Source organism: Rhinopithecus roxellana, chromosome 3 (genome assembly GCF_007565055.1).
Source record: "Rhinopithecus roxellana isolate Shanxi Qingling chromosome 3, ASM756505v1, whole genome shotgun sequence".
Classification (NCBI taxonomy): domain Eukaryota; kingdom Metazoa; phylum Chordata; class Mammalia; order Primates; family Cercopithecidae; genus Rhinopithecus; species Rhinopithecus roxellana.
This window is the reverse complement of record NC_044551.1, coordinates 364995-379299: the sequence shown is the minus strand read 5'-3', so window position 1 is coordinate 379299 and position 14305 is coordinate 364995. Positions and strand designations below refer to the sequence as shown.

The following is a 14305-nucleotide window of genomic DNA, read 5'->3' as shown; positions in this document are numbered from 1 at the left end:
TCTTTCCTTGGAGTCACCCTTGACTGTTTCCTTTCGCAACTGGATTCAGAATCTGACCTTTCTCATCACCTCCACTGCAACACCAAGCAAGCCACCACTGTCTTCTTCCTAAACTGTTACAACAGTAGTCTCTCTGCTCCCACTCTTGGCCCTCCATAGCCTTTTCTCCACAGGAGAGACAAAGGAAATCGAGTCATGTCATGCCTCTGCAAAATCCTCCAATGGCTTCCCATCTCATTCTGAGTGAAGGCCAGACTTTTCCAGGACCTATAGTGCCTCCCATTGCCTGCCCCTCCTCCACTCTCTCCCAGCCTCTCTGAAGCCCTGCCCACTACTCTACTCCAGCCCCACAAGCCTCCTTGCTGTTTTTGCCTCAGACCATTCGCACTTGCTGCTCCACCTTCCAGCATGGCTCTTCCCCTGGATATGCAGATGCCTTGCTTTCTCACTTTCTTCTCATCTCTGCCTCAGTGTCATTTTACCAAAAGACTCTCCCTGATCATCTTATATGAAACGGCAACCGCCAAGCCTTGCTTTATTTTCACTCATGCCCCTTACCATCACCTAGCATATTAGAGATTTGCTTGTTGTATGTTATCTGTTTCCTTCCACTAAAACATAAGCTCCATGAGAACAGTAACTTCAAAGACAGTTTTGTTCACCATCTTCCCAGTACCTACAACCATACAGGCAGGAAGTGGATAATGAATGTTCACTGAAGAGATAAATCATTTCTCATCAAGAACAGAAAATTCTCTTCAGGTCTGGTAATGTTTTCTCAGATTCTGAGGTTCTCTTGTGATAGGCTCTCCTTGCTACATGTTGTGATGGGAGTGTCACAGTCTACTTTCATTCACTTATTCACCTATTCATTCATTCATTCATTTTTCCCATACTTACTGAGTGTCTACTGATCACCAGGTACTGTGCAACCTGCTGGGCCCAGGACAGAGCCCTCAGCCTCTATCAGCAACTCTTAAAAAAACATCTTCAGGCGGGGCACTGTGGCTCACACCTGTAATCCCAGCACTTTGGGAGGCCAAGGTGGGCGGATCACTGAGGTCAGGAGTTCGAGACCACCCGGGACAATGTGGCAAAACCCCGTCTCTACTAAAAATACAAAAATTAGCCAGGCATGGTGGCGCATGCCTGTAATCCCAGCTACTCGGGCGGCTGAGGCAGGAGAATCGCTTGAACCTGGGAGGCAGAGGTTGCAGTGAGCCGAGATCACGCCACTGCACTCCAGCCCCTGGGCGACAGACTGAGACTCCATCTCAAAAAAAAAAAAAGTCTTCAGAGCCCAGTGAGTTGTCTGTTCCCCAGGAGGTCCCCTGACCCAACCAGGAGGCTTTCCTTCTTCTCTGAGCTCCTCCTATTATCTCTGTATTTTGTCCTATGTCATCTATCACACTCTGGTGATGAGAGTTTTCTTTTGCTCTTCCTGGTAGGATAAGCAATCTCCCAACTAGGGTCTCAGCTACAGAGTGTGTAAAACACCACAATACCATGCACCTCTTATGCCTTCTGGTAGCAGTAGCCCAAGAGTATTACTGTTTAATACCTTTATTTAAAATATCAGATAGGCTACCTCTTTGCTAACAAAATAATGGGATAATCAGGCAGATATGCAAAGTAAAGGTACTGGGAAGAAGATATCAGGAAGAGAAACATTAAAAAGAAGGAAATAGATGTAAAATATAACTACTATAAGAGTCAGCATCTCTGGAACACGTGCTACACACTGGGTAATTATATCAGACACTACTACTATTGTAGCTAACATAACTATGGTGCTTACTCTGAACCAGGCACTGTATGATTAATATTTATTAACACATTTCATCCCCAAAACAATTCCATTTGACAGATGAGGAAACTGCAGTGCTATTTAAGTAACTTCCCAAGGGCACACAGCTAATCAATGGTGGCTCTCTGCAGACACTCTGCTATGTAGTTCAAAGTCCTTTATGTAATAATTAGGGTTACCAAGTATCCTATTTTGAACCAAAGAAAATGGCATTTGAAAAATGTCTGGTATTTGTCCATTAAGAAGTTTAATTAATGTGTTACAGTGTGACTTATACCTAGGTATGTTCACCCACTTCCTGGCCCTGTCCTATTCACCCCTGGCAGTTTGCTGAGTCTTGCTGAGAAAACATTCATAGAACAGTAGATACATTATCTCATTTTGTTTAAGAGCACAACAACACTCAAGATACTCAAGACTCAAAGACCTAAAAGATAAACTAAGATGTCAACTGCTATTTCTAGGTGATAGAATATAAGCAGTTGTTATTTTCAACTCTTTACTATCTGTAATTTCTAGATTTTTAACAATAACCATCTTTACATCTAAAATAAGAGTCTGGAAAAGTCATATTTTTAAAATGTGCCTCTTAAGTAAAGAAAAGCTGTGTGATTTTATGCAAAATGGTCGGTTATCAGTAAGTCGACCATATCAGATAATATATGTATAAATGTATTAACTGGAAATGTTTTACCCAAGAGCATACAGAATTGTTTTTTAACCATCTGCCAAACTTACTCTCCATAATTACATGAGTCATTATATTTGTTTTGTAGACAAGAAAGCTAAGGCCCAGGGAAAGTGATTAACCTGCCCAGGTTATTATATTAAGTGGTTGAACCAGAACACAAACAGTCCTGACAGAGCGCAAAGCCCACCCACTGCAGTATACAATCTCCCAAATTCCCTCATTCAAAGGGACCTTCACCAAGTTCTGAAGTTTATAGAAAGTCCTTTTCACCTATGGTCTTAGTGTGACCCAGAAGAAAGAAAAAACCTACCCTCGCAATGAAAGTGAACATTTATGAGCTGGGTGCAGTGGCTCATGCCTATAATCCCAGCATTTTGAGAGGCCAAGATGGGAGGAATGCTTGAGCCCAGGAGTTCGAGACCAGCCTGGACAATACAGCAAGACCTTGTTTCTATAAAAAAAATGAAACAAATTAGCTGGATGTGGTGGTGCATGTCTGTACATGCAAGCTACTCAGGAGGCTGCGGCAGGAGGATCACTTGAACCTAGCAGTTAGAAGCTGTAGTGAACTATGTTCTTGTCACTGCACTCCAGCCTGGATGAGACCCTGTCTCTAAAAAGGGGGTGGACAGGACATTTCCAGAGGCAAACTAGAATTCATCTCCTCGCCCATTCCTCTTCTAAGGTTCTCTCAGGATTTTTCCTGATATTAGTCTTGGCCGTACTCTTCTAAGCTGGACCTGAGTTTACAGAGAGGATCCACCCAAATTCCAAAATTATCCTCAGCCCAGGAATTTCCTGTGGGTCAAATGTAAGCTAAAGTAACTCTGTAGATTTTAATACATAGCAAGAGTATCTGAGAGAACCCAGGGAACCTCCATTCACCAAACTAGAGTCTCAATCCAAATATCCAATTCACCCTCAGAACTTACCTCACCTTCTTGGTGATCCTTTAAAAAGAAAAGTTGTCCCTGGAAGGAGGTCAGGCCTCTCAGGGCAGTCCTGTTAGCCACAGTAACAGCTAGGGACAAAGCCAGTGGATTCCAGAGGTGCTGGGAGTGAGAGCTGTTTCTCCAGCTCCTCCCTCCCCCCTGGAAAAGCACAGTTTAAACCCCCTCCTAAATAACAAGTATACTCGGGTCTCTAAAACGAGATACTTAAAAAAAAGTCCTGTTCTACTGTTTTGAAAGAACTAATCAAAATTATTGAAGAAGAAAACAAGCCTTTTCCCTTGTAATACAGGAGAGACATAGAGGGAAGTCAGGAGAAGCGGGGGGAAATGCAGGCCTCTGAAAACAAAAACCAATCTTTCCAAGTCCTCACTCTTCATTGTAGTAGCACAAAGTAGCCTTCAAGAGTCCCTATGTTTATGTTTGGAAAAAGGACTCTTGAATGTATAAATAACTTTTTCTTTCCTTGCTTCCCTCAAACAATCAAGCAGATACTCAGTCATGTGTAGTGTGTGGACTTTGGCATGATTAGATTCAATCAACAAGCCCCTTCCTTCTGATGCAGTTCTCTAAGGCCTAAAGCAAATTAGTCCACATCAAGGAAAAATTGGCAAACTGAGGGGGGGAAACCTAATATATAAAAACACCATGATAAAACCGAAAGACCTCAAATGAAGTGGCGGACTCTGATAAGACCACTTCAAGTGACTCTAAAAATACAAACAAACTAATGAGGAAGATGCCCCATATGTCATCATCACAAAGAACTCTACGAATAAGTCAAATCCCCTATAGTCTTATGGAAAGACGCTGGCACACAAAAATATTTTGTTTCTTTCAAATTCATGAGGAGCTCCATTCTCCAGTGCCCATCCCTACAGCCATATGTGTTTCACGCCCCCTAAATATCCTCAAAAGTAATTGAGTTCTATAGACAAAAAACTATGCTAGCAAAATAGAGAGTTCTCCATGGAAATGTACAGTTTTTTCACTTATTTTTTATGTGTTCTCAATGGAAACATTTTGAATGAATAAATAAATGGACAAATGGATGAATGAATGATGAAAGCCAAGTACTACCTGGCGTTCCTCCAAATTGTTCTGTTTCTTCTGGTTGAGCAGCCCTACTTAATTCCTGAATCCTGTTTCATTATCCTGAGCAAATCCAAAACACCACCGGGTAGGTAGGGATGAATGAGAGCTGGATGTGAGATTTGTCAACATTCTTAACCAGGACGCTCCATTGTCAGGAACATCACAGACCAGAGGAGACAAGTGATTTCCCTGCCTCTGCGGAACAGTGTGAAATAAGCTGGGGGCTACTCTGAGGGTCGGTGGGTTTTTCCTGCTTCCGTCTGGGGCTCTGCAGTACATCACTTTGCAGGCTACCCCACACTATTATGAAGACGACCATTACCCAAGCACACTTGCAGGAAGAGCAAGGTCAAGCAGCGGGGCCAGGCTCAGCTTTCCTGGGCCACTCTCAGGTACCTACATGGTGAGAATGAGATCCCACAAATCCCGAAGGCCTCTGAGAAGAACAGGAAGTGGCCTGAATTGAGCGCTTGTGGCCTGTCATGAGGCCCACCACAGTGCAAAGGAAGAGATCAGATGGCAGACGTTTCTAGGGGAAGCATCTAGGTCAGCAGCCAGGGGAAGAAAGTCCAAGGTTTCTGTAGCAGAAGAGCCAGGGTGGGGCCAAGTCAGGGTGAAGCCAGAAGGAGAATCACCAGGTCCTGACAAGCACCACAATCCCAGCTGCTGACCTTTATCACAGATGCCAGAACACCCAGTAATAAAGCACTCATGCCTCCGGGAAGAGCCTAGGCCAGTCAAGCCACAGCAGAACCCAGGAGGACCCAGGAGGTGCAGTGTAGATTGAAGGATTGGGACTTTCCATCCCTCCACCTCCACCCCCCGCCATTAACCTCCACTGTCGCCAGGAAATCACATTCAACAGCAGCTTGACAAGGAAGAGTAGGAGAGGGAAAAAACTTGAGACACTGAATATTTTACATAAAGACACTGATCGGTCACCAAAAATGACTATTTAGATTATTGTATCAGACCAAGTTTTCTATATTAGACTAAAATATATCCTTTCCTCTCCCCTGCCCCACTGCCTATAGAGTGGGACCCCATGAAGATGATCAGATCAATTGTAGATAAAGACTATCTGGGTGTAGCATGGGTAAATTTGTGCCACGAGACACTTTCAATATTTACTGCCTACTTTCTGGGATCCAAGTGCTGCCACAGATGTGATAACAGGCTCACCGCCTTCAAGGAATTCAGTGTCTTAGATATAGAGGTTTAATAACAGCTGTAATACAGTAATGAGAGGGCCTTTCCTAAACATATACACAAGGCAGAGTGGCATTGGAGTTACAATGCTGAACTCCAAGGGAATTCAGAGAATGCCTCTTGGAAAAAAGGACACTCAAGCTGCATCTTAAACAGCAAATTGGAGATTAATAGTTAAAAGTGGGATAAATATTCACCTGTATTTGCTAAAACAAAAATAAAAGAGTGAGGGAGGAGATTTATGGAAAGCATGTGAGGGTGGCTCACAAAACTAAAAGAATTAAGCATCCAAGTCTTGAGAGGTAGGAACCTGGGCAGCAACAAGGTCCTGGAACCCAGGTAGGACCCTCTCACTCATCTACTTCTCTTTACTTGTTTGCAATATTTCCTCCTACTACAGGCTGGTTTCTTCCAGCTAAATCTTTTCACTCCAATCTATCCAGCATTGCCACCCAAAAAAGAAGACATTGCCCACCAACCTCCAGTTTGAATAATCCCAGGGAAGGATTCTGATTGGCTATGATTAAATCATGTGCCCAACCCGGGCCAATCATTGTGAACCAGGCAGGAGGAGTGCTGTGATTGGCCTAGTCTGGGTGGGGTGCCCATCCCGCTGCACTCAGCAAGGCAGTTACGTGAGAAGTCGGCAGCAACATTTGGACCTATGGCCAGAGTAATGGAGGGGCCATTTCCTAAAGAGCAAAGGGAAGAAACATACTAAGCATGCAAAACTAACCATCCAGGCCAGCACAACATTTGGCACCTCTCTACATTTCTGTATCGCCATGAATCAACAGGCCACAAGGCTAGGCTATTTTCTATCACTTTGATGCATTCTATGTATATCTGACTCTGTCCTTTGCTTAGAAGGAACATCCTGCCATTAAAACCCCACCAAGCTCACCACAGCCTTACAGGCTATTGAAATGACATTCTTTTCATGATATCCCCAACTTGAACTGGTCTCTTTGCCTCAAACTTTGACAGTAATTTTTCCTGATCTCTCCTATGGGACTTAATCACTTTCTACCTTACTTAATTAATGTATCTTAATAAATAATCATTTGTCCTTCCCTAAAACCAGGAGTGATGGAGAGGAGTCCCCTGAACAAGAATACAGTTAATTATAATACTGTCTCCCTTCCACCTGCAGAGATTAATGGAGAATGATACCTTGTCCAAGAATTTGAGCAGCCAAAAATAAAGAAAAATTTACTTTCGAAAATTTGGCAAAGTATTTGTTTAACTAAAGGGAGCTTTGAGGGTATGCAGCTATGTTGTTTGGCAAAGAGTTTGCAATGGGTATCCTCTACTCTGCTGACAATGGTAGACCGCTAGGCAGAGTCTGGAATTGAAACTGCTCTGTATGAGGTTAAACACTCTCTTCATTGAGAGCCAAAGAAATCTTAGCAGGTTATGTCACCTTTAGGAAAATGTTTCTCTTCCTTAATAAGGATTTCTCTAGTGACTTACTCATCCTGTGGTATTCAGCTATCATTTGGGGAATTTTTAGACTGAATACACACACGCATGTGTACATCTGGTGTATCATCCACATGCATGTGTACATCTGATGAAACTTGACAAAAGGGAGGAAGGGAAAGAAAAAAAGACAAGTAAGTCCATGAGAAAAAAGTATCTCACCTTTAAAAATCATTAACATTTCTAAAATACCATCATACCTCTGCCTACTTACTGTGTCAAGGATTATTTTTTCAGATTAGGTACCTTCCCTCTAAACATGAAATGAGCTCATGAAATAGGCCAAAACAATGGTCTCAGGGTCTTAGGTCTCCATTCCGAGCATGCCAAATCTCTCTAACTGTATCTTTTTGTCTGGGATAAACCTGTCAACTTTCCAGGCCACAGTGGAAAGCACTCCCAGCCCCTTTTTTTTCCCAATTCATCATGTCTCTTCCTCTCCTAAGCCAACCATCCTGTGCTCCAGGCATCTGTGCATCTGTTCCCAATCCCAATCCAATGATGTATTTAAGTACTGTATCTGTGTATAGGAGGAAAGTATCAAGATGCATAAACAACCCTACCATCTTGCTCCTCCCGAGTCTCCCCCTGTCAATTCTCCTCCTAGTAAAGATACATAAAGGAGAGGGAGGAGCTAAGATGGGGAGGCATGATAGCACCTTTTGAACCCAAGGTAGCTACCTATTGAAGTTTACCATCCCTTACCTCTACTAAGAGGTGGTGAAACATACCAGGAAGAACAAAGCCTTTTGAGCGTCCTGGTTCTTGGCCTGGCTCTGCCATTTATTAGCTCTAATTTGTGGCAACTCATTTCTCCTCTCTGAGCCTTGGAGTCCCCAACTAATAAATGAAGATGACAAACACATCTAATATACAGGTCTTTTACAAGACAGCATGTGCAAAAAACACATTATTCATATGTCATTCTTTCATTCCTTCTCCTTCTTTATTCTACCTTGGTTACTGTTCCCTGTGTGTCCTGGTATGACTTGTATGACTTTGGGAATAACTGTAAAACGCAGCCTTAGTTTCTTCACCTACAAAACAGAGACAATATCTGTATTACAGTTATTTTGGGACTCATATATCATAGATACAAAGCATGTACTATAGCTTAGTAAAGAGTAGTTATGATTAATAGGGTACCATATAAATATTAGTTATTTGTATTATTATTAGAGAAAATACGGTGTTATCTAAGCTCTCCAAGGTTGTCAAGCTTTCTGGTATGCATTGCCCTCTTTGGCAACTGTAGCCTGGTTTTGCACCAGCAAAAAGAAAAAAGAGAGAAAAAAAATGTTCACACTATGTGTCATTGGAGAGGTAGCATATGATATGAACTGAGGAAGGAGAGAACAAGAGAAGTTGCACAAGTGGATAAAAGGCATAAAAGAATGAAAATTTCAACATTTCCTGGGGCCTAATGATTTATACTAAAGTATGCATTTTAAAGACTGAATGACAATTATGAGAACCTTGGGTAAAGCCTAATTCCTATATTTTTTGACCTTTGATTAATAAGCAATAAATTTATTGACTGAATCTCCTACAAAAAAAAAAAAAAAAAAAAAAAAAAAACAGAAAATCAGGCATTCCTGGAGCTCTTGAAGTGGAACAGTAATGGATTCTGGCCCACTCCAATCATTAACTGCTGGGCTGCTAGTACAGCCTGTCCTGGGGCTACCTATGAAAGGAACAAGCCAAATTTTGGGAACCCTAGGAGTACATTTTGGGCAGCCTGGTTTTAACTGCTTTCATCGTGCTCCGTGCTGGACATGGGTCTTTTCCAAAGGCACTGCTTCCAAGTCACATCCTCTTATCTTCCCTCTGAAGGCATGAGGATAAGAAAGTACTAGATATACTTTTTAATTGAAATATGGTATTAGTGAGTTTCTGCTAATATTATTTTCCTCTTGTTACCAAATCCTTGCTCTAAATTTTCACATCACTCCCTCCACAAGCCAGTAATATATATGTGTCTGGGTTTCTATCAAAAAAATAGTGAAAACTAGGACAGGAGGAGATATTAAACAAAGGAAATACTGACAATGGAGGTCAGGACAAGGAAAGAACAAGAGAGAACATCAGACACTATTTCTAACCAAATTCAAGAGAGGTTTGCCAATAAACCAGTAATTCCAAGCCCTCAAAGCCACCTTCATGATTTCTCAGGTGACTTGAACCTACATCTGAGAATGATGTTGGTGGTGATTAGAAGGAAGGGAAGAATGATTAAGAAATTCAAGCCACCTCAGTTCTGAAGACTGACAAAAATACTTATGATACCCTCTAAGCGACAAGAGACCACAGTTCCCAAATGGCCCTCAGGCTAAAAAACCAAGTCCCTTGGTATTTCTTCCACTATATAGAGGGGACATGTCTGGGTCCCGGGAGATGGGTCCCCACGTTAAGATCCCTGTAAGCAGAGACAGCATCTGTCAGGGTCATTACTTCACCATACCCTCAAGAACAGTGCCTGGCACCCCCTACCCCAGATGTTTGTTGAACATATGAATAATGCCCCCTTACATCACTGTTGCCCTCATCTGTCAAATGAGGGAATTGGACCAGATTGTCTCTAGGGCCCTTTAGGCTATAAGGATCTGTGATTCTGGGACTCCGTCCAGCTAGCATTACAGCATGACCAAACCCACTCTTCACAACTAAATCACCATGATTTCATAAAGAACGTAAGTAGTGGAACGTGGTCTAACAATCCCCACCTCTCTGCTACCAACCTAATTTTCACTCATCTTTTATCAGTGGCAAATAGTTAATCATTTCCATATCCCAGGTACCTGCTTTCACTTGAATCATGTTTAATTTATACATAGCTATGCTATGACTTTCTGTTGCAGCTCATACTGGCCATGCTTCAACTTTGGATTTAAAAGGAGAGCATGATGAATGCATTCCCTACAACTCCAACGGACTCTCAAAGCTCTCCACTGGCCTCCTCATCATTAATCCCATGTCTCTCCAGTGTTAGGCTGCCCAGGTCCCAACAACATTGGGCCACATAAATACAAAACTAAATAAAGCAGATTACACCCCAAATTTAACTGGGTTAGAACTGACACAGAGATTTGGTAGACTCTACAGAATGGTACCTACAGAACGGTACCTACCCTCAAGCAGCTTTCAATGTACCAGAACTAATAATATTCACTCCAAAGTAATAATGACTTTGTGTATCTCCTCTCTCAGAAACACTTTACATGGTTTTTTATTTACTATTTGGGTATAATTTCAAACTTACAGAAAAGCTGAAGGATATCCACTAATTTTTTTTTTAAGCTGAAAGAGTAGTAGCAGCACAAAAAAATAGCAATATATACTATTTACCCAGATTTACATATTGTTAACATTTTACTCCATTTTCTATTTGTGTACAAGCTTGTTTTATAAGCACATGCTTGTGCTGTTTTATATATATATAACATATATATAACATATACATATGTAACATATAACATATATATAACATATACATATGTAACATATATATAACATATACATATATATAACATATATATATATATATATACCCCCTGAATCATTTAATAGTAAGTTACATATATCATGGCCTTTTAATATACGACTGTATCCACCAAAGATATACAGGCTTTCGTGCTGAAATTTTTTTCAATCTGTTCCTTATAATATCTCTAAAATCAATAAAATAGAAAAATCAATTTTCTTAGATAAAAAATAAAATTAATTTTTAAAACATTAATTTTAATGTCTTAAAATAGTATATTGAATATAAGCTATTCAAGTCTTCAATGATAGAATTTGAAGCATGGCAGCTGAGCAACATGAAAAATGTGTTCAGGCTGAGTCTTTCTACTAGCCCTAGATGGTAAGCACATCTTATTCCTGGTGTTGGCCTTGATCTAAGCTCAAGAGCAAACAAGCCAAATAAACACTTCTATGTTATTTCAGAAGGAAGAAAGAAGATGCTTGAAGCTAGGCTGGTATGCTGACAACTGCTAGTGTCCATCCTCCTCTGGGAGAAGCACGGGGTGACAGGGTAAGCCATCCTGCTCCCTAGAACAGGTATGCTCCCAAAGGACAGTGCTGCAGAGGCAACCCGCTTAGAAACACCTTTCCTGCTTGTAAGTTTATGAAAATGTTCCTTTTCTCCTTGAATTAAAAACATAACCACACACGTCCCTGCACAAGACAAGAAAGGGGAAGGATTACGCACTATCTTACTTTTTTAAACCTCAGAAGGCAGCAGTCACCGCCAGCTAAGCCCAGCCGAGGAGGGGACAACAGCTTCTCAGGGTACTGCTTCTGCACCCTAACACCAGCTTGCCCCTTGTTTCCATGGCCCACACTACAACAAGAATGGGCTTCAAGTAAGAGAGAATAAGCAATGCAAACCCATTCCATTATCAATCATGCTCAGATAAATGGCTCTTCTTCCTTCAGCAGTAAAGGATTTTACTTACTTGATAATTAATTTTGGTAAACTATTTAACATGTGACTATATTCTCTGAAGATACACAGGCTTTTGTGTTGAAAGTATTTTTTTTTCAAATCCTTTCCTTGTCATATCTATAAAATCAATAAAATAGTATAAAATAGAAAAATTTTCTTAATTACAAAAAAATTTTTTAATTACTATACACTTGAAAACTAAAACAAAAGATGCAGAAACTGGGTATGAAACACATGCATATTCTCTGCAAATCCCACAAAGACTGAACATGTTTAAATCAACAGGACTCTTTATTGTCAAGGTAACTCCAAGGTAATTCTGACTAAGTGAATCCAAAACATTTACCTTAGACTAAACTCACTTCTTTTTTTTTTTTTTTTTTAAAGAGAATTGCACATACATAATAACACCAAGGTAGGTAGATTCAAAGTGAAAGGAACATAAGAAGAATTAGTAGGTTTGCCTCAGAAACCGGTATGTATCAGTACAGTGAGAGTTTTATAAAGGCACGTATAAACACGCGCCACATTGGGAAAACAGTCTGGCAAAGAAACAAGGAAAAGAAAGGTAAGAATAGAATGTCTCGTTTTGCCCATGAAAGAAAGAAAAGATACTGCAATCTACCTTGTTTGGGCGTCCTTCTTCGAATCTTCATTTTGGGAAAGGAAGGCCACGAGTAGTTAAAAGGTGAGTCGGAGTCAGAATCCATCTTTTTGTTTTGGTGAAATCAACAGATGAAACAGTAGAGACTCGGGAAGAACTCGGGGCGTCCCCAGTCAGGAGGCAAGCCTCCCCGTGTGATGTAAAGGGGAGGAATGAGACTGGATGAAATAGCTCCTGCACACCAGGGAGGGAAAGGCAATAAATGTTTTGCTTCCTTCGGGCATTCAGGCGTGTAGACCGACAAGGAGGCTGTAAATATTAAAGCCAAACTAGGGAAGTAAAGGAGGGAGAAGGCGGGGAGCTAAGAGTGGCTCAAACACTGCAGTCCACTTATTCAAAAGGTCATTGGGAGCAAATGAATCATTAACTCCCCTCTTGTCGTTGCTGGAAATGGAAATGAAGGAGGAAGGTAACTGGGAATTAAAAGAGAGCTGCCTGTGATTCAAGAAAAACCTCCCAATGCAGGCTTGTTTTGAGTTAGAGTATCGCTTCTCAGAAGAGCCACCCAGTGCTGTGTTAGATAAAGGTTGAGGTTTATGTGTGTGGACAGCCAGAAAGCTTGATCCCCAGGCAAATGAAGGGCAGCAGACTCCAGGAAGAGCTCTTTCCAGAGCAGACTATTCCTTCATACCATTGGCAGCTTGGGCAGCTTTTCGGATCTAAGAACCAAAACAGCTCTGATAATTCATTTAACAATCCAGTCTCACCGCCCTTTTAATCCTAATGTGGTTGGAAGTCTTAACTTTTATATAGATTGTACTCATTTCATTAGATTCATACAAAGTTATCTACCACTGTTTAGCACAATTGGGGTATTTCCACATTGGTCCTGTCACCAAGTTTGGCCGTCAATCATCAGGATTTTGGCGCCTTTATAGCTCTGATCTAAACTTTCAGTCCATCTCAATAGAGTTGGTGACTAATTTACCACAAACCAACAGTTCTTGCAGTCTCCCTGAACAATTCTCCAGTAATTAGCATTCAGGAGAAGCTCATTACTGCCTCCCCATAAATCGTGGCACTGCTCAGGCTCACTTCTCCGCTTCCTATAGGCACATAGATATGCATGACCCAAATAAGCTCAAGCACAACAGCCGAGATCTGCAGTGGAAAAAAAGGATATGCCAAATGTTATCAGGGAGTCTCTTTTAAGCATTTCTTTTAGTAGAAACAATAGCAAGAAATGTTTGTTTTGTTTTGTGAGGTCACCTGATGTCCAAATAAACTAAAGGACATTGGAAATAATATGAGGATCCATTAAGTCTGCAGATTTAGAAGCTGACAGTATGTGTCTTAATTAACATTCATTTCTTTGCTTCAATTATTTCCTAAATTGTCGGTACTACTGTGCCACGCTGTGCAAGAAAATAGCTGCATAGCCTGCTCCATGGAAGCTAATCCTGTCTGATTGGATAGGGGTTGAGTGTGGGGTACAGGGAGAAGAGGAGAAACGGGAGAGACCACTTAATTTCAAATTTAAATCAAAATCAGAATTACATAAATCACTGCTGTGTTTTTATATAGTTTGTCACATAAACATACAACTAAAACAAAATACAACTATAGTTACAAACATTGCAACTAAGTGGAAATACTGATACATTTTCTATTTTGTGGCTTTTTTTTTTTTTTTTTTTTTTTTTGAGACAGGCTCACTCTGTCACCTAGGCTGGCGTGCACTGGCAGGATCTCGACTCACTTCAACCTCTGCCTCCTGGGTTCAAGCAATTCTCCTGCCTCAGCCTCCTGAGTAGTCTCATCTACAGGCATGCACCACCACACCCGGCTAATTTTTGAATTTTTAGTAGAGATGTGTTATTGCTATGTCAGCCAGGCTGGTCTCGAACTCCTGACCTCAGGTGATCCACCCACCTTGGCCTCCCAAAGTGCTGAGATTACAGGCATGAGCCGCCGTGCCAAGCCTGTGGCTTTTAATTTGATGAATCAGTACATATTATTC

The 14305-nt window shown here is 41.2% G+C and overlaps 1 protein-coding gene across 3 annotated transcripts in view; it reads right to left on the bottom strand.

Annotated features, from left to right (window-relative positions):
• ARHGEF28 (Rho guanine nucleotide exchange factor 28) overlaps window positions 1-14305 on the bottom strand; it is a 260867-nt gene that overhangs the window by 112200 nt on the left and 134362 nt on the right. The window contains exon 1 of one of the 3 annotated variants that reach the window (XM_010363407.2): window positions 12307-12462. The exons of the other annotated variants lie outside the window; for them this stretch is intronic. Coding sequence (XP_010361709.2) covers window positions 12307-12391 — 85 coding nt within the window. The 5' untranslated portion in view covers window positions 12392-12462. Of the gene's footprint in view, window positions 1-12306; window positions 12463-14305 lie in introns of those variants that run through there. 3 annotated transcript variants of the gene reach the window in all.